A 20,417-nucleotide genomic window follows, 5' to 3' on the forward strand; every position below is an offset into this window, starting at 1 on the left:
TCTGCCAAGCTTGTTTCGTTTTGTTCCCCCCCCCCTCACACACACACACACACACACACACACACTGGTATAACTTGGTGACCTACTCTCTTAAGGAACATTATTTCCTTTGGCAAGTTTAAAAATAGTTACACCATGACCGGAATGAACAAATGCAAGCTCACCCACACAAACGCACGCACACACCTCTAGCAGAGGGGAGGTTGCTAGCAGGAGAAAATGTTTCCCTAGGGTTCTTTACTTTCCACATATGCTGCTTGTGAGTAAGCCAGGGAATCACCACCATAGAAAGTAGCACTCACACAGTTATTCTGCAGATACAGGTAGGTGGTTAGACAAGACAGTGCTCAGGCAGGTTCTCCATTACAGACAGGAATGGGTGATCTCCAGAAGCACTGATGCACACTAACCAGGTCTGAAAAGCGGAAAACTACACAGCATTTGGCCACAGTTTCTGAAATGGCCTCTAAATTTGCATGCACCACTACTCGTTAGTGCAAAAAATAGACTAGGCCCCTCTGAAAACTGTGTCATGGGTATTAAACTGCTTAGAGCCTTAGGAAGTATGGCATGTGACCTCACAATTCTAACAATGCACCTTGCTCACGATTCACATGCTTGCTATTTCAGTATGACAGGTTTCAGAGTAACAGCTGTGTTAGTCTATATTCGCAAAAAGAAAAGAAGTACTTGTGGAATCTTAGAGACTAACCAATTTATTTGAGCATAAGCTTTCGTGAGCTACAGCTCATTTCATCGGATGCATACTGTGGAAAGTGTAGAAGATCTTTTTAAATACACACAAAGCATGAAAAAATACCTCCTCCCACCCCACTCTCCTGCTGGTAATAGCTTATCTAAAGTGATCACTCTCCTTACAATGTGTATGATAGTAAGGAGAGTGATCACTTTAGATAAGCTATTACCAGCAGGAGAGTGGGGTGGGAGGAGGTATTGTTTCATGCTTTGTGTGTATTTAAAAAGATCTTCTACACTTTCCACAGTATGCATCCGATGAAATGAGCTGTAGCTCACGAAAGCTTATGCTCAAATAAATTGGTTAGTCTCTAAGATGCCACAAGTACTCCTTTTATCTCAGTATGAATTCTCTACTGAGTAGATGCTAACAGCTGTACTAATTGAATGGTAGATTGTGACATGGGGGAAAACAAACACAAGGGACTAGGTTAACAACAACAACATTTGTTTCAACTTGTGACTGAATTTCTTTTTATGTGGATGGATTTGACAGCTTTCCCCATGTGCTGACAGAGTAACTGTGATGTTGAGCGGGTAAGTCAGGTATTCAGACCTCTGACACTGGACTGGATTATTTAAGGGAATAGGTCATCATGTCAGATTTCCAACACCTCTATGCGTAGTCCTAACTAAGATCACAATGTATAGACGCAAGCGATAGTCAGGAGCCAGGTGGAGATCACTCAACATTTTGTAGCTTAGCAAAGGTTGAGAGATGAGCAAAGGTTTCAGTGGGGTATTTTTAGCCAAGCCAGTTCACTCACACCTAGCATTTAACCCTGTCAGTTTCCAGGATGTGCCTCTGGATGTAAACTGTCTTCTACTTTTTGAGGTGTAGCTCCAGCCATACACTGGCAAGTCAGGCAAAGGGCTAATTGGTTTCCAACCACGTGAACTGTTTGCAGACACACATGTGACTTGAATGTATTCTCAGAGTGTGTCCCCTCAAAGCCTCCACAAGCAGTTTTCCACTCCAGGAACATTTCTCTTTCCTACATATCATTACTTACCCAAATTACATTAACATTGTACTGAATGCACTTGGCTGTACTAGGACAAACCTACCTGTAATAGTAACAGAAGTCAGGTTCCTTTTCAGCATGTCATAAACTGGGCTGCAAGAAAAAGAGGACTCGTGAGTGCAACCACAGCAAAAAATATGATAGCCTTTCCTCATCACTACATTGTTCTCCCAGTTGCCCCATGCCTCCTAACATCCTCTCCATTCCAGCCACTATGCAACAGCAGAAAGCAGCAAGAACCTCCTTGCTCGCAGCCAGTGCAGCTCTCTAAATGAGCAATACTGGCCAGGGGAAGGCACGATAAGGGAAGTACTGAAACAGCTTCTCCTAACGTAACTCTTATGAACCGTAATTTAAAGATGCCCCCCTCTGGCAGAGCTCCCAAGGTGGGGAAAACATTACGGGCCCAGATTCGCCCATGGTATACAGCAGGCCTTCATCTGATATAATATATATCATCTGATATAATCACTGTGAAAAAACACACTGCCTTTTCCCCTCCCCTAGCCACTTCTCCCCTTTAGAAGACTGTTGGAGTTACCTGAAAGATAACCTCTTCTTGGCCATTTGTTTTCATATCAAGATATTGGTCTTTTGAATTCAAGAGTTCTCGCTTAAGCAGTTGTAATCTATCAACCCCAGTAGTAGTCTGCTGTCTTACATCAGTCATTTTGCTAGCACAGAAATTGAGACACTCTATACCTCACTGGTGTATCCTGTAATCCCCATATTCCTCATTGATATATAAATTGTAATACTGCATATAAAAGCATGCCATTTGAGGTATCAGGAGAAAGACCAATGACTTTCAGCAGATCATAACCCATCTCAATATGTATTTCATTAGTGCATATGAAGTTATTAGATTGTGTTGTATGGTGTCACTAAAACATGCTGTAAATTGGGGAATCAGCAGCTCCCCAGAGACAACAGCAAGGAAAAGTAACCAACGCCCGGGCGGGTTTCGAACAACCATCAACAGCCATTGTCCAGCAAGGGAGCTACAATGCAATGACTCATTTGCACAAGGCGACACCAGGCCAATTGCTCAACCTCGCCTGGTGACTCAGCAATGCCCCCAGACATGCCTGGACTTGTGTTCTCCAAGCACATGGACTTAGGGTATGTCTACACTGGAAACTTCAAAGTGCTGCTGTGGGAACGCTCCCACGGCAGCGATTTGAAGTGCGATTGTGGTTGCGTGCAAGCGCTGGGAGAGAGCTCTCCCAGTGCTCCTGGTAATCCACTTTCACGAGGAGATTAGCTCCCAGCGCTCTCAGCCTGTCTACACTGGCGCTTTAAAGCGCTCAAACTTGCTGCACTCAGGGGGGTGATTTTTCACACCCCTGAGCCAGCACATTAGAGCACTATAAAATGTAAGTGTAGACATACCCTAAGGTATAAAACAGAACATAGTGGCCCCATGCATCGCCTTTTCTCCTCCCTCCCACCTATGCTGCAACTAGCAACAAGGACACTGAGAAGACTGAAGACGCTAACAGAGGAGATTGGCCCAGGTTTCAAGGGTGAAACCTGCATACTATGAACTGCAATATCCAGTGGGGTGAGAAAAACTGCTTAATCTAGATGTTGCCCAGTCTAATAGGGTTGAGAGTTTAGACTGCATGCTTATATTTTGGTAACTAACTCTGATGTTTTGCCTATCACTTATAACGTATCTCTTTTGTAGTAAATAAACTTGTGTTACTGTTTATCTTTACCAGTAAGTTTGCCTAAAGTATTTGGTAAATCTGCTCAGATTTACAAAGGCTGGTGTATATCCACTTTCCATGGATGAAGTGGTGAACCAATTAAATTTGCACAGTTCGTCTTGAGCAGTGCAAGACAGTATATTCCTGAGGTACAAGGCTGGGAGCTGGGGGATTTGGCTTGTGCCCTTCTCTGTTTGATTCAGGAGAGGCTCTGCGAGCATTCATCCAATCTAGCTAGGTGTGGGGTTGCACCCCGGGGATCCCGTCACAGAAATGAATTCATGCCACAAGTTTAGCATTAGGCCTTCAAAAGGTCAGAGATGCTGGGGTGGCAAAGAACAGGCAAAGCCTTTGACAAAACACACCAATATCTCTGCAAACGAACAAGCACGGCAAAGTAAAGTTTCCCTTCAGTAAAATCCTGAGAGATTGTGACCATGAAACTTGAGCCCTCTCCCCTACATCCAGAGAAGCGGAAGATATCGCCTCCACAGCAATCCAAGCCCCTGCTGAACTGAGAAACAAGGGACTGGGAATTACAGAAGTTAGAGCCAGAAAGACCTGTTACACCAACTAGTCCACCACCCAGACAGTGCAGAATTGTTCCTTACAATCAAATACAGGCATGCCAAATGACACTCAAGAGCACTAACAATACGCTGGTGGACCATCGAGGTCCCATCTACATCACAGAAAGGAACAATGTTGTAGCTGGGTCCCCTGCCTCAGCAATACCTAATTACGGTGAACCACCCCCCCAGTGAGCACATTGCAAAGCCGCATCTCTTCCTACCTTGGATCTTTCACAGAGAAGCTCTCCAGTCCCAGCAATTCTCCCAGCTGATCCCCTCCACAATACACCATGTGCTGCTGCCGCTTATCATATAGCTGCCTCACCATTATATACTGTCCCAGATAATGCATGACCTGTGGGTATGTAAGACAGTATTAGTTACATCTGCAGTTGAACAGATTTAATAATTTTATTGAGACAATGTTGAAATAAGAAACGGTACAGAGTTCAAGCATAGAAGTTTCTGGTTGTCAGGGGATAAGGTACAGATTATCAAGGGGTGTAAAATTTGATATAGGAGCTGGTGGAGCAAGGATTACATAATAATTTGCAATCTCCCCGACTGGGGGTAAAAGTTTAACCGGTCAGAGTACAGACATTGAGATATGGGGTAAGTTATCCATACAACGGCTACGTTCTGTATGTCGAGTATAGTGAGTGGATACAATGGTGGGGATGGGTCTACCCTCATTTGGTGGGATTTAATGTTCAGTGGGTTTATGGTTCCAGTTCAGACGGTCCGATGGGGAAAGCCTCTCAGTCTCTTTCCCACAGTGGGTGTACAATGTCATACTGGCTCACTCCCTAAACCAGCAAGGACTCCAGGGCTTTGTGTTCCATTTCCTTCTCCCACTTTACACTTCCTTTAGCTGACGTGACACAGTGCCAGTGAAGAACCACCTCTTTATCTAGGACAGACGTCACCCTTCTACAGAGCCTTCCATCCATACATCTCAAGCACTGGAGATATTGACACTTCTACAAATGAGGAAACCGAGGCACAGAGAGGTGATGTGACAATGCGACAATGTGACACAGACAGTGAGTCAGTGGTAGAGACAGGACTTGAATCCAGATTTCCCAAATCCCAGTAAACCAGTAGGCTACACTTGTTCTATGTATCAGGGTGTACTTTGGTTATTATCTGAGCCAGGTTCATGATCCAAGCAGGTTTTTTTAAAAAAAAAGTTTGGCCACAGTCTCTTGGCAAGTTCTACTGAGGAGAGGCCCTTCTGAATGTTTCAAGAAATACAATCTATAAAACACAAGTAAAGATCACATTCTATTCCCCATTTTCCCTCTGCACCATCAAAATCTCTAATGAGATGGTGCCACAGAGTTTCCCAAAATGAGATGCTGTTTTCTGCACTAGATAAAAACCAATATTCTGGTAACTTCAAGTACAGTTTATTTGGCTCTGGCATTTAATCAAAGCACTAGGTTCCATGTGATCCATCAAAAAAGGGAAGCGTAGTCTTGGCCAATTTACAAGAACTCCAACTTCAGTATTGAATTAAATGGAAAGATTTTACCTATTGCCTTGCCTTCATTAATCCCAGCCACTTAAAGTGTCAGCAAACAAAACAGAAACCTCTTTGCAGTCTCAGATTACAGCAGGGACCATGACAAGGTTGAAGTTATTTATAATCTATGCAAAGGCTCCTTCTCAGCCAAATGGAACCCAGCTGGCTGGGTCAAAGGCTCAGCCGACATCCTACACAGTAACAACAGCTATTCAGAAGGACCCTAAGATTGTTCTCTAGTGGCAATGCAGCAGACCCATGCTACAGAGTTGGTACTTCTCTGTAACCACCAAAGTGTGTCTTCAACTGTCCTCTCTCCAAAGTGGGAGGGCAAGAAAATATGGTGACAACATGAAGGAAGGCTGAAGTTAAGTGGGAGAAGACCACTTGCTTGGCACAGGTAGAGAGCAAAGATCACAGATGCAAGATGCTTTGCATTAGAACCACACAGAAGTGTGGGGAGAAAATGATTTCTCTGCTATAGAAAATGTCTCTTGAGGACTAAGGCCACAGAACTGGTGACAAAGAGGATAGTTAGGTGAACTCACATTAGACTCCAAGAGGTAAACAGCTAATTGTTTATGCATAACACAAGCAGGACTAGACACCTGACTAGAAGCAAAAGAGGGCTCACCTGAACAAAGATAAATGCAACCGAAGAACTTGCTAACAGTACTTCTATTCACTCAAAAGGACTGACTACTGTGTACTGAAGCTGGCTGCATTTAATATTGAAACACCCCTCCCCCCCTCATTCAAAGCATTCAACTTGTTTTTGCAAAAAAATTTAGACTCTAAATAAGTTGTTTAAATGCATAAGAGTTTAAAATAAGTCACACAGCTCTGCGGGAGTATGTGACACATTCATAATGAAAAACGGCCGCATTTAATTCTTTGCTGACAGGATACCCCTGTAAATCACAGACAGTGTCATTTTTTAAATCTTGTATACATTTTGCATTTTAATCTTAAATGAATTCACAGCGTGTCTTAGGTTTAGCTGACAAGACCTTTCAAAAGAAACTTAAGAGAAAATATCAACTGAAGTACAATTTAAGAACTTTCAAGCAATGAATGATAATAAAACAATTGCAAAGCATTTCTGACAATCTCACAAGAGTGCAGCTATCCATTACATCTCTCCTAACGCTGTTTCTGGATTCTCAAGATATATAATAATTTAAATTCATATTTTGCACTCTTATAGGGATTCCATCAGAGGATCTCAAAGCACTTTGACCCAGATCCACAAAGGTATTAAGGCACCTAACTCCCACTGATTTCAATAGGAATTAGGAGCCTAAATACTTTTGAGGATCTGAGCCATTATGCTCACAAAAGTCTCCATATCCCCATATAATAAAGTAGCCCTATTTTACTGATAGAGGCACTAAGGCACAGGAGTTCAAGGACCCGATTCTGTGCCCACTGATTTCCAGGCCCTATGGTCCCAATCCTGCAAGATGATTTACGTGAACGGGTCCCAGTGAAGCCCCACTGACTTCAGTGAGGCTACACTCCCACCAATCAGCTTGCAGGAACGAGGACTCAGTGAGGAGATCCTGACCACAACACAAATCTGTGGCAGAACTACTAAGAAAACCCAGCTCTCCCAATTCCTAATCCAGTGCATTTTAGCTACTCGTGTATTTTATACATAGCCTCAGGGTTATCTCTAACCTAATAGAGATTTCAGAGTAGCAGCTGTTTTAGTCTGTATTTGCAAAAGGAAAGGAGTATTTGTGGCACCTAAGAGACTCAAATAAATTTGTTAGTCTCTAAGGTGCCACAAGTACTCCTTTTCTTTTTGCTAATAGAGATTGTGTTTATACAGTATCTAGAACAATGGGGCCCTGGTCCATGATTGGGGCCCCTAGGCACTATCTTAACACAAGTAATTCATAATAAAATAATTTTCCATCTTCAAGGTCCTGGATATAAAATTCACAAGGTGGCACATTAATCATCTGTTAACTGGCCATTATTACAGCTCCTTTCTTGGTTTAACCATCAAAGTAGAGTCCTGGACTCACCTCCTTCAATGTGAAGGTTTCACCTTGTGCACCTGCTGCTTGCAGAATCTTCAGGAGTGGCAGTTTCGGTTGTACCTAAAATACAGAACACATAGTTTTGGATTGGCTACATAATGTGGTGAGCTTCTGAGAAGAACTGTGTCCGTGGGCATCTGTTATGTAGCTAATAAATGCTGGGGGTACATCTCATGGCAAGACGGTCATACAATCATTATAGCAAGTCCAGACAAGTGGTTCTAGAGTGAGTTGTTGGCCAAGGGGGACATCGCTAGTCTTTGAGGTACCCTCCCAAGGACTCATGACCTGCATTTGAGATATGCTTGAAGAGAAGACAATCCTGTCTGGGGCAATGAGCTTTGTGCAGATGGACCCTTGTGTCTGTTCAGAGCCCTGCTGAAATAAATATGGGCCGACCCAAGCAGAGCTTATTGCAGGATCAGGATCTGTAATAGTAGTATGCTTCACTAGTCAGAATTAAAAGTCAGTCAGTGAAACTTCTCTACCATATTGATCCTAATACAAGATGAGCACAGCCAGCAAAGTAGGAGGCCCAATCCGGCAGACCTTAGTCATCTGCACTGTGCCATTAACTTGCATGGTATTGGTCATGTGAGCAAGGACTGGATAATTAGTCCATAGGTGACGGGAATCCTAGAGGCTGACTAGCTAGACATGTGAGGGATAATGCAATGGCCATACCACTAACTTCAATTAGACCAGGTTTAAATCTGGCTCACTGAATGGGAAGAACAGAATAGGTCCCTTCTGCACAGCCCATAGGTGATGTTTGGCTATTAAAAACTTGTGAATAGAGAAAAAAATTACAAGAAGAGGACGCAGCATATAAAAGTTTATTTTAAGTAGCATTAAAGGACTGATCCTGCACTCCCCATGGACCCCAAACTTCCACCCAATCTCTCACCAGAGTTATGGATTTTGTATTAATAGGTCTTGTAGTGGGGCTCTCTGGTCATGGGCACACACTCACACAAGAAGTGTGAACATGAAGCAACTTCATGGTAGTTTCCCTTTGGTTACTTCCACACTATACACCTGAGCAAATCTCAATAGCAGACGAGACAGCTAATGTAGTACGAACGTTACAAAAAAAAAGCAGTGGCAAGTTTTAAATAGTTATCAGTCCCCAACTGCCCTACTCAAGTCCATCCGCACAAATCCTGAAAGAGTAACATCCTAGGGAGATATGCCACGGCATAGACTGGTATCGTTCTCCACAAAACCATCAAGGTGCCCCAGCCTGATTGCTCAAATTAGTAACTGAATGTTATGGTGTTTTAAAAATACAATCAATATTGCTACATTAAACCTTTCCCCCATTTGCCTCTTGCATCCTTCAGGACTTAATACCAGAAGGCCAGAGGGGATGGATTTAAAATGTGGCGTGTTTTGGGAGGGATATATGCAAAAGCAGTGGCATTTTTCTGAACATACATTGATTAACTTTAGGACAAAATCCTGATGTTGGATAAACACTACATATTGCTGCATCTCCAAAGAAAACGTCATCTGTGTGTTCAGGGAGACAGTGGCAACGTATTTGCACTCAGAACCTGGCCCTCAGCATGTAAGCTGCAGCTTTCACAATTTTAGCTCTGTCTGTCAGAGCTTTCTTCTCCCTGTCCCCTTCTCATTTCAGCGTTAACAAAACCCAATTAGGGCTACAATAATGCTACAGCAACTACGAGTAAAGTCTTTAGAAGACTGTGGACAATTTCACCTGCCACTTCTGAAATTGCTTCATAAGGCTGGAAAAACAAAAGTTCTGAAAAACAGTGGCAGGGAACAGCTTTTTCTAGCCTGGCCTAATTATTTCTAATTATTTCTGCTCAAATAAATCAGCTGGAAGCAATGATTCTGTCAGGCTAATGTTATTTTTGAAAGAAAACAGGATTTATGGATTAAGAGAACCAATGATCCAGTCCAGTCCTTTCATTAGTGGCATCTTGCTATTCCATAAGCATATAGAAGTAGGTATGAGCTCTCCGTACTCACTGTACACACATGCTCTATTCCACACTACGGATGGGTAAGAGATCATTCACTGGTTAGAATACAAGCAGCGAGATGCTTCCGCTGGCCGTGTGGTGGGAAGGGTTTTTGTACACAACACTCTTTACTGTTCTCAGAACACTTATCAGAGGCTTGTTCTATTGAAGCACGCCTCTGAACCTCTTTCCTGCTGTAACTGGCCCTTTATAAAAAGAAAAGGTGTACCTGTGGCACCTTAGAGACTAACCAATTTATTTGAGCCTAAGCTTTCGTGAGCTACAGCTCACTTCATGCATCCGATGAAGTGAGCTGTAGCTCACGAAAGCTTATGCTCAAATAAATTGGTTAGTCTCTAAGGCGCCACAAGTACGCCTTTTCTTTTTGCTAATACAGACTAACACGGCTGCTACTCTGAAACCTGGCCCTTTATATCTTCTCTCCAGCAAAGGTGGGCTCAGCTGTGTCTAGATAGCTCAGATCTCTCCCTATATACATGCAATTGCAAAAAGCCCTCGGTTCCTGAAAGGAGGGGGAAGAGGACAACTCAAAATTCTACACCCTAGCCTCCAGGGAGAGTTGGAACCACCAAGCTCCTGCCTGAGGTAAGAGGAGCTTTATTATCTGTCACCAACTAATTGGTCAAGAACTCAGCTGCCAGACAATACTCAGGCAGGAATTCATCCCATTGTGCACACTGTTTTCAAATTCTAAGAATGTATTTATCTTCGCCTTAAACTAATCTGAGCTATCTACTCCCACATCCTTATCATTGCTAAATTCACTCTTAAAAAAACCTTTAATTTTTTAAGACCAAATCAAACGGAGCAAAGAATGTCCAAACTCATGCCACAATTCTTCTTTCCAACACCAGCCATTTTGCTAGGACATAACAAATTAAGCTCAATGAAAGTAAAAGCGTGTGCCAGTATATATACAATGTTCTTATGAGCACAATTAATGCAAGTACAAGACAGTTTTACTTCTCCAAGCTAAAGACCACTGGCATGGATTTTTCTTCATTTTCAATAACTATCTCCTCACCCTCCCCTTTCTGTGTTTAAAAAAAATTGCCTAAATTAATTTGAATATTTAAAATAGCACCTTAGCTACCACAATGAAGCCAAATTGGAGACGAGAATGTTCGTTCATTCCATATTCCCCAAGATAATGGGTGTAGGCAGCCAATATTTCTGTACTAACATCAAAGTCTGCTTATTTATTTACAATTTTTTCAGTCGAATGAGGTGAATAAAGAAGCATGTTAATCAATTCTGCATGGGACTCAGATGGATTTTACCATTTATAAATTAAGTAAATAGGGGAGTTTGAGTCCCTTCAGAGCCTTTTAATTTTACACTCCCCACCCCCAGCCAGACACATGCTCTTACCAATGAAACATTTCTGTCTTGGAGAACCCACTCATCATGGTTTGTAGACTGCATTTTTCTCGCCATAACTCACACTGCAGATTTTTCTCTTTGACTGGCAGCCAACATGTTGATGCAGTGCCAGTTTTCCAGATTCCCACACTCAATGCTAAAGAATGGCCACGCTGGCTTTGGATAGCTTTCCTAAAGCAGTAAGGCTATGACATATTGGCACTCATTCCACCAATGCCCTGGGAAAAGATTGGTATGGGGAACAGCACATGTTCAGTGTTCACTCAAGGTAGCTCCAAGAGAGAGAGATGTTATTGGCTTTATAAACTAGGTCACACAGATGAGTGTCTTTTCATATTCTGAGGAACTGCATAATTTAAACAGTTCCATGTAGTCCAGAGTTTTTAAAAAGGAACTCTGTGTGGTCCCGTGTAAGGCTAGGTCTACACTACCACTTATGTTGCTCAGAGGTACGAACAGCCCACTCCCCTGAGCAACATAAATTATAAGAACGACCCTACTGGGTCAGGCCAAAGGTCCATCCAGCCCAGTATCCTGTCTTCTGACAGTGGCCAGTGCCAGGTGCCCTAGAGGGAATGAACAGAACAGGTAACTATCAAATGATCCATCCCCCCGTCGCTCATTCCCAGCTTCTGGCAAACAGAGGTTAGGGACATTGTGCCGGCATAAACGCTAGTGCACACGGTGCTATGTCGGCAGGAGAAGCTCCTGCAGACATAGCTACCGCCACTCGTTGAGGGTGGATTAATTATGTTGACGGGAGAGCTCTCTCCTGTGGACATTGAGCGGCTACACAAGAGATCTTACAGCAGCATAGCTGCACTGGTACAGTTGTGCCGCTGTAAGCTTGCTAATGTAGACATAGCCTAAATAAGGTATGAAGCCTGGAAATACAAACATTATGCACTTTCCTGTGTGGCCAGTTTAACCCACCTCACTTTTCCCCCACTGTTTCAAATGTCAGTCCAATGTTACCGATTTATCATCCATACCAGCAGCACTGCTAGTTAATGTTCACAAACCACTGACAAGATGGAAGACTATTCATTCCAACCTGTACGAGAGGCCACATGCCTCGAAGTCAAAGCTGCTCTAGTATGGCTTCACTGGCCTTATTTTTAACAAGGAGAGAGGAAAGCCAAGAGTGTGTGACAGGGGGAGGGTAGAGTGGGAAGGGGAGATTACCTGATTAGCTTGTCCAAGTGCGATTCTGCAGGCATTCTCAGATGCTGGATACTGTTCAGAGGTCGAAGATGTCATTTTGGCAGTGAAATAGCTGTCTACAGTATAAACTAAAACAACAACAAGGTTATGTTTAGTAGCAAGTCAGAAGCAGCAGGTCCTGAGTTTAACCACTTCCGTTTCTTAGAAGCTTTAGGAAATCCATCTTCCCCGCATGTACATCCTAAAATGTAGCATAAAAAATCTAAAGTTACTGCATCCGCCCATGCAATTGTTTTATAGTTTGCCAATAACCTGAGCGATCCAAAACCAATTCTCTCCTAGGTAAGTTAAACCTAGCTGCTGAACAGGCAGCCTTCTCAGAGCAGCTGGGGCAGAAATCCTTCAGCAACCAAGAAGCATGTCTTCAATTTGCTTTTATGAAATTTACAATTTCTGTTCACTAACCATCTCAGGCTGATCTGCACTGGTGACACTCCCACCCCTCCCCCCACCTTCACGATGCTCTAGAAAAATCTTGCTCACTGGGAGACGAATGCTAGGATAAAATATTCCCACGCTCATCTGCAAATCCCAGACAGTTCTTCTTTCTGTTGTGACCTGCCTGTTCAAAGACACAGAGTCTTCTGTGACATGTTGAGGCAAGTTCTTAATGAGTCAGAATGGACTGTAACAGCTCAGTCACAGTTTTACCCCACTGGAAAGCCTTACAGACAATAGCAGCTTCATGAGTCAGCAAGGGCAGGTACACAGTGGGTGGAAGAACTAAATGCTAGTGATTAAACGCCCACCCTTCAAATTGATGGGATCAACTTAAAGAGCCCCAAAGATCATTGGAGCCCCCATCTCCCTCACTCCAAACGACACCCAAGTTCTAAACAAGTTCTATATTGCACAGATGCTAAAGAAACCTGGGATGGGAAGACTGTTCCCTTTTTTGGTGCCTTCAGACATGTATGGAGCTATGAAGTTAGACTCTCTGACAGCCCATCTGTTTAGGCACAGTTAGGATTATTATCCTTTACAGACGGAGACACCAGCAAGAAGCAACTGTCCAAGGTCACAGACACACCTGGTCTCCTGAGTCCTAGTCCATACTCAACGCTTCTCCTGCTGACATAGCTTATGCCGCTCGCAGAGGTGTTTTTTTTGTGTTTGTTTTTTCAACACCAACGGGCATAGAGCGTCTTCACAAGACTGTACATATAGACACAGCCTCACTCTGCAGTGGAGGCACATACCCTTTGGCCTGGTCTACACTAAAAAGTTAACTTGACCCAGTTCAGTGGTGTGAAAAATCCACAACCCTGTAGACAATGCTAGGTCAGTGCTTAAGTGTTCACATCCAGCTGCTGAGTACCATGGTTGAAAGGCATCTATCTGCAAGTGCAAAGACACCTAAACTCTCGAAATTTAATGTCTTGCCATCCGATAATATTTTGATGAATCCGATTCAGGAACACCATTTTAAAACCTGTGCCGTCCACAAAACCAAACACTTGTCACTCCACCCTACCAACATAATAGATAGAGCCCTGCAAATCCCCAGATATCCGTGGATGCAGATAGGCACTGACCATTTTTGCGGATTGTGAATGGATGCAGATTCAAATTTTATATCTAAAGCCCTGCCAATTTGCGGATATCAGAGGGTCATTTTTGCCAAATTGAGGATCAGATGCAGACAGAAAATTTGTATCCGTGCAGGGCTCTAGTAATAGATTTTAGCTGTGCAGGTGAGACTTTTCCTGTAAGGTACTAATACACACTAAAAACGCTGCTTTATCTGCTCTTGTACACACATCTTTGTAAGATGACTGCAGAATATGGTACCAGATTACAGGCATTTGGAGGAGAGAGGGTAAGCTTTTCTACTCTACCCAGCCACAATGTACCCTCAAGGGCTTCAAGTGGTACAGCACTGATATAAAGTTATGCAACAATATGGTCTTTCATTTTGTATAACCTATGTGACTTTAAATTAATTTTTGCTGTCCTACTCTCATTTAGAGTTGCATGCTTTTTATTCTTTGCTTTGACGAAGATTTATGACATTCCTCCAAGAACCGTGAAGAGACAGATTTTATTGCACAAGAGTTATGTAATATATTACTTACCGTAACACAGGCAGTGACACTGCATTTAAGACTTATTTGATTTAATTTTTTTTAAAGTACTGTAAGGTAAATTCAGATCTGCCATTTAAAAAAAAAAAAAATCTCCTTTAAGGAGTCAGGGCTTCGTTTGCAGAAGTCTTTTAAAGTCATGATATATCTGCCACATGGTAGGGATTTTGAGTTTATCAAGACACATGAAGGACTGCCAATAAAAAACCAAACAAAGCTAATCTTTGATAGACAACAATAATTAAAACAACAAGGAGTCCGGTGGCACGTTAAAGACTAACAGATTTATTTGGATATAAATAAATCTGTTAGTCTTTAAGGTGCCACTGGATTCATTGTTTTTAGAAAAGGAGTACTAGTGGCACCTTAGAGACTAACCGATTTATTTGAGCATAAGCTTTCATGAGCTACAGCTCACTTCATCGGATGCATTCAATGGAAAATACAGTGAGATTTATATACACACAGAACATGAAAAAATGGGTGTTATCATACACACTGTAAGGAGAGTGATCACTTAAGATGAGCTATTACCAGCAGGAGAGCAAGGGCGGGGGAACCTTTTGTAGTGATAATCAAGGTGGGCCATTTCCAGCAGTTAACAGGAACGTCTGAGGAACAGTGGGGGGTGGGGGGGGCGGAATAAACATAGGGAAATAGTTTTACTTTGTGTAATGACACATCCACTCCCAGTCTCTATTCAAGCCTAAGTTAATTGTATCCAGTTTGCAAATTAATTCCAATTCAGCAGTCTCTCGTTGGAGTCTGTTTTTGAAGTTTTTTTGTTGTAATATTGCGACCTTTAGGTCTGTAATCGAGTGACCAGAGAGACTGAAGTGTTCTCCGACTGGTTTATGAATGTTATAATCCTTGACATCTGATTTGTGTCCATTTATTCTTTTATGTAGAGACTGTACAGTCTGACCAACGTACATGGCAGAGGGGCATTGCTGGCACATGATGGCATATATCATATTGGTAGATGTGCAGGTGAACAAGCCTCTGATAGTGTGGCTGATGTGATTAGGCCCTATGATGGTATCCCCTGAATAGATATGTGGACACAGTTGGCAACGGGCTTTGTTGCAAGGATACGTTCTTGGGTTAGTGGCTCTGTTGTGTGGTGTGCGGTTGCTGGTGAGTATTTGCTTCAGGTTGGGGGGCTGTCTGTAGGCAAGGACTGGCCTGTCTCCTAAGATTTGTGAGACCGATGGATCGTCCTTCAGGATAGGTTGTAGATCCTTGATGATGCGTTGGAGAAGTTTTAGTTGGGGGCTGAAGGTGATGGCTAGTGGCGTTCTGTTATTATCTTTGTTGGGCCTGTCCTGTAGTAGGTGACTTCTGGGTACTCTTCTGGCTCTGTCAATTTGTTTCTTCACTTCAGCAGGTGGGTACTGTAGTTGTAAGAATGCTTGATAGAGATCTTGTAGGTGTTTGTCTCTGTCTGAGGGGTAACACCCATTTTTTCATGTTCTGTGTGTATATGTTCTGTGTGTATATAAATCTCCTCACTCTATTTTCCACTGAATGCATCCAATGAAGTGAGCTGTAGCTCACGAAAGCTTATGCTCAAATAAATTGGTTAATCTCTAAGGTGCCACTAGTACTCCTTTTCTTTTTGCGAATACAGACTAACACGACTGCTACTCTGAAACCTGTCATTGTTTTTGTGGATGCAGACTAACACGGCTACGCCTCTGATAATTAATAATTAAGATTCGCAAAAAATGATGCAACATTCTTTTATTGCAAAACCGGTTTTTGGGGGGGGGGGGAGGAAGAGGGAAATCTAGATTTATTTTCAAGTTGATTATTCCAATTAAAAAAAATAAAAACTGAAGCACTGGCAAACGGCTCTGCAAATCTTCCTAAATCAACCACCACCGACACAGTATTTGTCACTGGTGATACATCTAGAAATCTACTGTAGACAAACATGTTTGCAGTAATCCTATCCTAATGGGCTTTTTTTTCCCCTTTGAAAGGACAGGGCTGTGAGTGATTACTTTCTGTAAGTCCTTTGAGTCTCTACACTACTTGATGAACAACAGAAATCCTAGTAAACTGATTTGGATTCAGACAGTCAAAGGGAAAAAAAAATAGATGGTACCATAGTCTTTGATTGTATAACCCACCCACCACTGTATTCTCGGAACACCTTCTTCTACAAGACAAGCAGGGACCTGTAGGGACTAAATTTATGCAAGTAGTATCAGCAAAGATCTGCTTTTTTCTCTGTCCTAAACCAAAGGCATCTATACGCTGAAGAAATTGATCATATTTATTACTGTACCTTAATATGAATTGGTGATGGGTTTCTCATTTAGGCTATATTTTTGCTTGTCCCTATCGTCCCTAGAACACCCTGATTACAGCCTGTAAAATAACTTTTGACACCCAACTTCATATATACAAAGTACATATATATGAAGTCAGTGGAACTTTTGCATAGGCAAGGGGTTCACTCGCAGGAAGCCATTGCAAGATCATGGTTTTGAAGTTATTATTCGTATTTATAGTAGCTTCTAAAAGCCCCAACTGAGAGCAGAACCCCATTGTGCCAGGTGCTGTACAGACAAAAAAAAACAGACAGTCCCTGCCCTGAACTATTTTCAATCTAAACAGACAAAGGGACAAGGTTGGGAGGAAAGAGACACAGAGGGGAAGTGACTTGCTCGCTGTCAGCATAAGGCAGGTAAGTGGCCAAGCTGGGAGTAGAACCCAGGTGTCCTGACTCCCTGCTCAGTGCTCTGTCCACTAGACAGTATTTCTCAACAACCGGTTGGTGGACCAGCCCCAGCCCCTGAGATCTCCCTGACCAGTTTAGGAAGGCAGCAAGCCAGTCCCTGGTATCAAAGAATTGAGAAACACTGCACTAGACCACACAACCTTCATACTTGCAACAACAGTAAATAGTTTCCCCCCACACTCTCATCCAAGTGAACAGTGATTTTTAAAAAGAAAAGGAGTACTTGTGGCACCTTAGAGACTAACCAATTTATTTGAGCATGAGCTTTCGTGAGCTATAGCTCACTTCATCGGATGCATACCGTGGAATAGCTATTACCAGCAGGACAGTGGGGTGGGAGGAGATATTGTTTCATATTCTCTGTGTATATATAAAGTCTGCTGCAGTTTCCACGGTATGCATCCGATGAAGTGAGCTATAGCTCACGAAAGCTCATGCTCAAATAAATTGGTTAGTCTCTAAGGTGCCACAAGTACTCCTTTTCTTTTTGCGAATACAGACTAACACGGCTGTTACTCTGAAACCAGTGATTTTTAAATTGATGTTGACCCACTGACTTGACTTGACAGAGGTCACACAGCTAGTCAGTGGCAGAGCAAACAGGAACAGACTAGTGGTCTCTCTGACTTACAGTCCTGTGCTTTAAACACTACATCATGCTTCCTCCATTTTGGGGGATGGAAAACAAGGCATGCTAAGATTATCCCCATTTCTTTCACTTTTACAAGTCACGTTTTAGATGAGGGTTTTTGCAGCTACAAAATAGAGGTGGTTTTCTGTGCCTGACATTAACATTTCTATTTGCTCTGGGGTTATTTTTCTAGTATCTTTCAAAAGATGCTCAGAGGAACATGTCCCCAAAATCACTTCTTCCTTGCCCTATGGCTCTTAATTTCTCTCCTTTTGCGATTCATAGAATATCAGGGTTGGAAGGGACCTCAGGAGGTCATATTATTTATGACCATAACAGTATAACTCTAAAGCATTTGGAGATCTGTTTTGTATAGTATCTCTTATACAAAACGTTTCAATAATCACTGAGATTTCCAAACAGAAATTTAAAATGAGTAGAAAATCTAGATTTTAAAAATAGGTCTTTCTTTTATCAGGTGTGCATATTAAAGTGATTAAATTTGTATCACACGTCACATATCTTAACAGGTATAGCTTTGTAACTGATGTAACCAGTGCTGTGCCAGATGCATTCTACTAGTCATTTAATAGACACTGAAAAAGCAACTGAGGCTGAGAACCACATATGTTCCAGCAGCAGTGACATAGGAAAGGGAATCCCCATAAACTGAAGTCATGGAGAACTTGACTGTAAGCAGATACAGGCGTATTAGAGCAGAAGTTTACATACTACAAATAGATACCTTTGTTCCACTTCTAGAACAGTGTTTTAATACCAGCTTTCATTATGACCAGGCTCTGCTATATATCTGTCTGCCAGTTTAACTCCACACACACACTTCCAAAACATGGTCACTCACGCTGTCTAGACCAGAAATTTTTACTAAGAATTCCCCCAGTTCAACTTCCACCCATGCAGCTTCAGTCGGGGCAGCTCTATTGCAGGACAGTCACCGTCTAACCCTGCTCCAACCAGGTCTAAGACTAAAGAGGCTAAAATGCCAGCGGAACCATCTCTGCATTAGCATTTCTACAACTGCTACGCCAAACGGGCAGTTTAAATGCTTATCAATATACAAGTGAACTTGACTCACTATAGCCAGCATATTAGTGAGACAAGGTGGGCATCAGGGACCAAAGGTCTTGAACCCTAATCCACAGAGTTCTCAAGAGATAAGTAGTCCTGACCTGCCACCCAGTGACCTTGGGGCTGCACAGCCAGTAATACAACATTGAAACACTAATGAATGCTAGCACAAACAAAATTAGCCTAAAATCTACACAATATAGTAACTACACTTCACTCTCACAGATACAAAAAGGACTTCAGATCTGTCTAGATCTCATCCTCATTTAACATCACACTCCCTACTTCCCTCTCCTATCTGCCCCAACTCCCTTTCCGAAAAAGATCTGAACTTCACATTTTTCTTCCATTAAACTCAATCTGATGTATTTAGAGCTGCTTCATCAACCCAAGTCACAATTAACCAGACACTTGCAATACAGCTCATTTTAATATAGCTTTTAAATAAGCCCGATGAGCATAACATGTTTTCAAAAACTCGGCACTAGGTTGGCAGTAACTGTTTCTGTTGATCATTTTGGAAGATATAGACAACACTCCAGGAAGCGCAAAAAAGCACACTTTAAAAACGGACACACACACTTTACAAGATAGTTACGAAACTGCATGCTTTTCGGTCTCATTTTTTAAATCCTTACTAATCCCTTCCTAAAATGCTTCCTTGTTTTTAAGTTGCACTTAGCAGAGTGGCTAGTTCCTAAACTACAGATGGGCTTTTGCCAGCGTTCATTTCTGGGCAGGCGTGCCAGTATCCAACGTCAAAATTACGGCGCATCCGATGACGTACAAATCTGCGCGCGCCCCCGCCTTAATTTTCCCTCCTAATCGGGCAGTAACATGCTCCTATCAGCAGTTCCTCCAAAGGCTGTCAAAGGTACCAAGTCATGCTTTAGGTAACTGTTAGGCATGTGACAACTTAGGGGAAAAAAGGGAAAAAAAGAGAAAACGGTAACCACAGAAACACTTGCCAAGTGCTCCTTTTATTGATGGACCAGGTATAGCAAACATCAGCTAACAGCAAACCATGCATCGTCAGGCAACTGTCAGAGCTCCCTAAAACTGATTGCTGGAAAAGGAATCTAACCGTATAAATATTTTAAGTGTTCAGAAACACACACTAATTTCTGAATGGCACAACTGCAGCTCTCCTGGCCCGGGCTCTATTTTTACGAAGTCGCACTGAGTGGATCATCACTGCAAAACAAACGTCAAACAGCAGCACTGTGCCACCCACAGCTGTCTAACGCGAAACCACGGCAGCCCAAACATGAATGTGCTCGCTCTCGGAACAAGGATGAGTCCGGCCAGAGGGGAGATTTTTCTTTTACATGAATGGACGGACCTACACACACACACCCACCCACCCAACACACATACAATGTGGAGCAGAAATACATCAAAGCGAAAGCCCACAACTTTAAAACTTTTCAATAGCAGCAGCTGTGCGAGGCTCTGCTCCCGCCAGTGCCCTCTGCAAGGTGTCTCGACAGCCAGACAGGTAATCCAGCCCCTACACTGCCTCCCACTCCCACTGCCCTGGCCTTGCCCACAACCTGCATCCCCTGCGTGCACCTATCCCCGCAGCAGGGCCTGCCCCGCAGGCGGAT

General features: G+C 42.7%; 1 protein-coding gene across 3 annotated transcripts in view; it reads right to left on the reverse strand.

Annotated features, from left to right (window-relative positions):
* MDM4 (MDM4 regulator of p53) overlaps positions 1-20,417 on the reverse strand; it is a 34,521-nt gene that overhangs the window by 13,781 nt on the left and 323 nt on the right. For all 3 annotated transcript variants that reach the window (XR_013348570.1, XM_077839604.1, XM_077839603.1), the window contains exons 2-5: positions 12,219-12,325; positions 7,624-7,698; positions 4,287-4,420; positions 1,825-1,874 (exon numbers count right to left, since the gene is read on the reverse strand). Coding sequence is in view for 2 of the 3 variants with exons in the window: in XM_077839604.1 (XP_077695730.1) it covers positions 1,825-1,874; positions 4,287-4,420; positions 7,624-7,698; positions 12,219-12,293 (334 nt within the window). In the remaining variant the exon portion in view is untranslated. The remainder of the gene's footprint in view (positions 1-1,824; positions 1,875-4,286; positions 4,421-7,623; positions 7,699-12,218; positions 12,326-20,417) is intronic.

This window comes from Eretmochelys imbricata, chromosome 21 (genome assembly GCF_965152235.1).
Source record: "Eretmochelys imbricata isolate rEreImb1 chromosome 21, rEreImb1.hap1, whole genome shotgun sequence".
NCBI classification, from domain to species: Eukaryota; Metazoa; Chordata; order Testudines; family Cheloniidae; genus Eretmochelys; species Eretmochelys imbricata.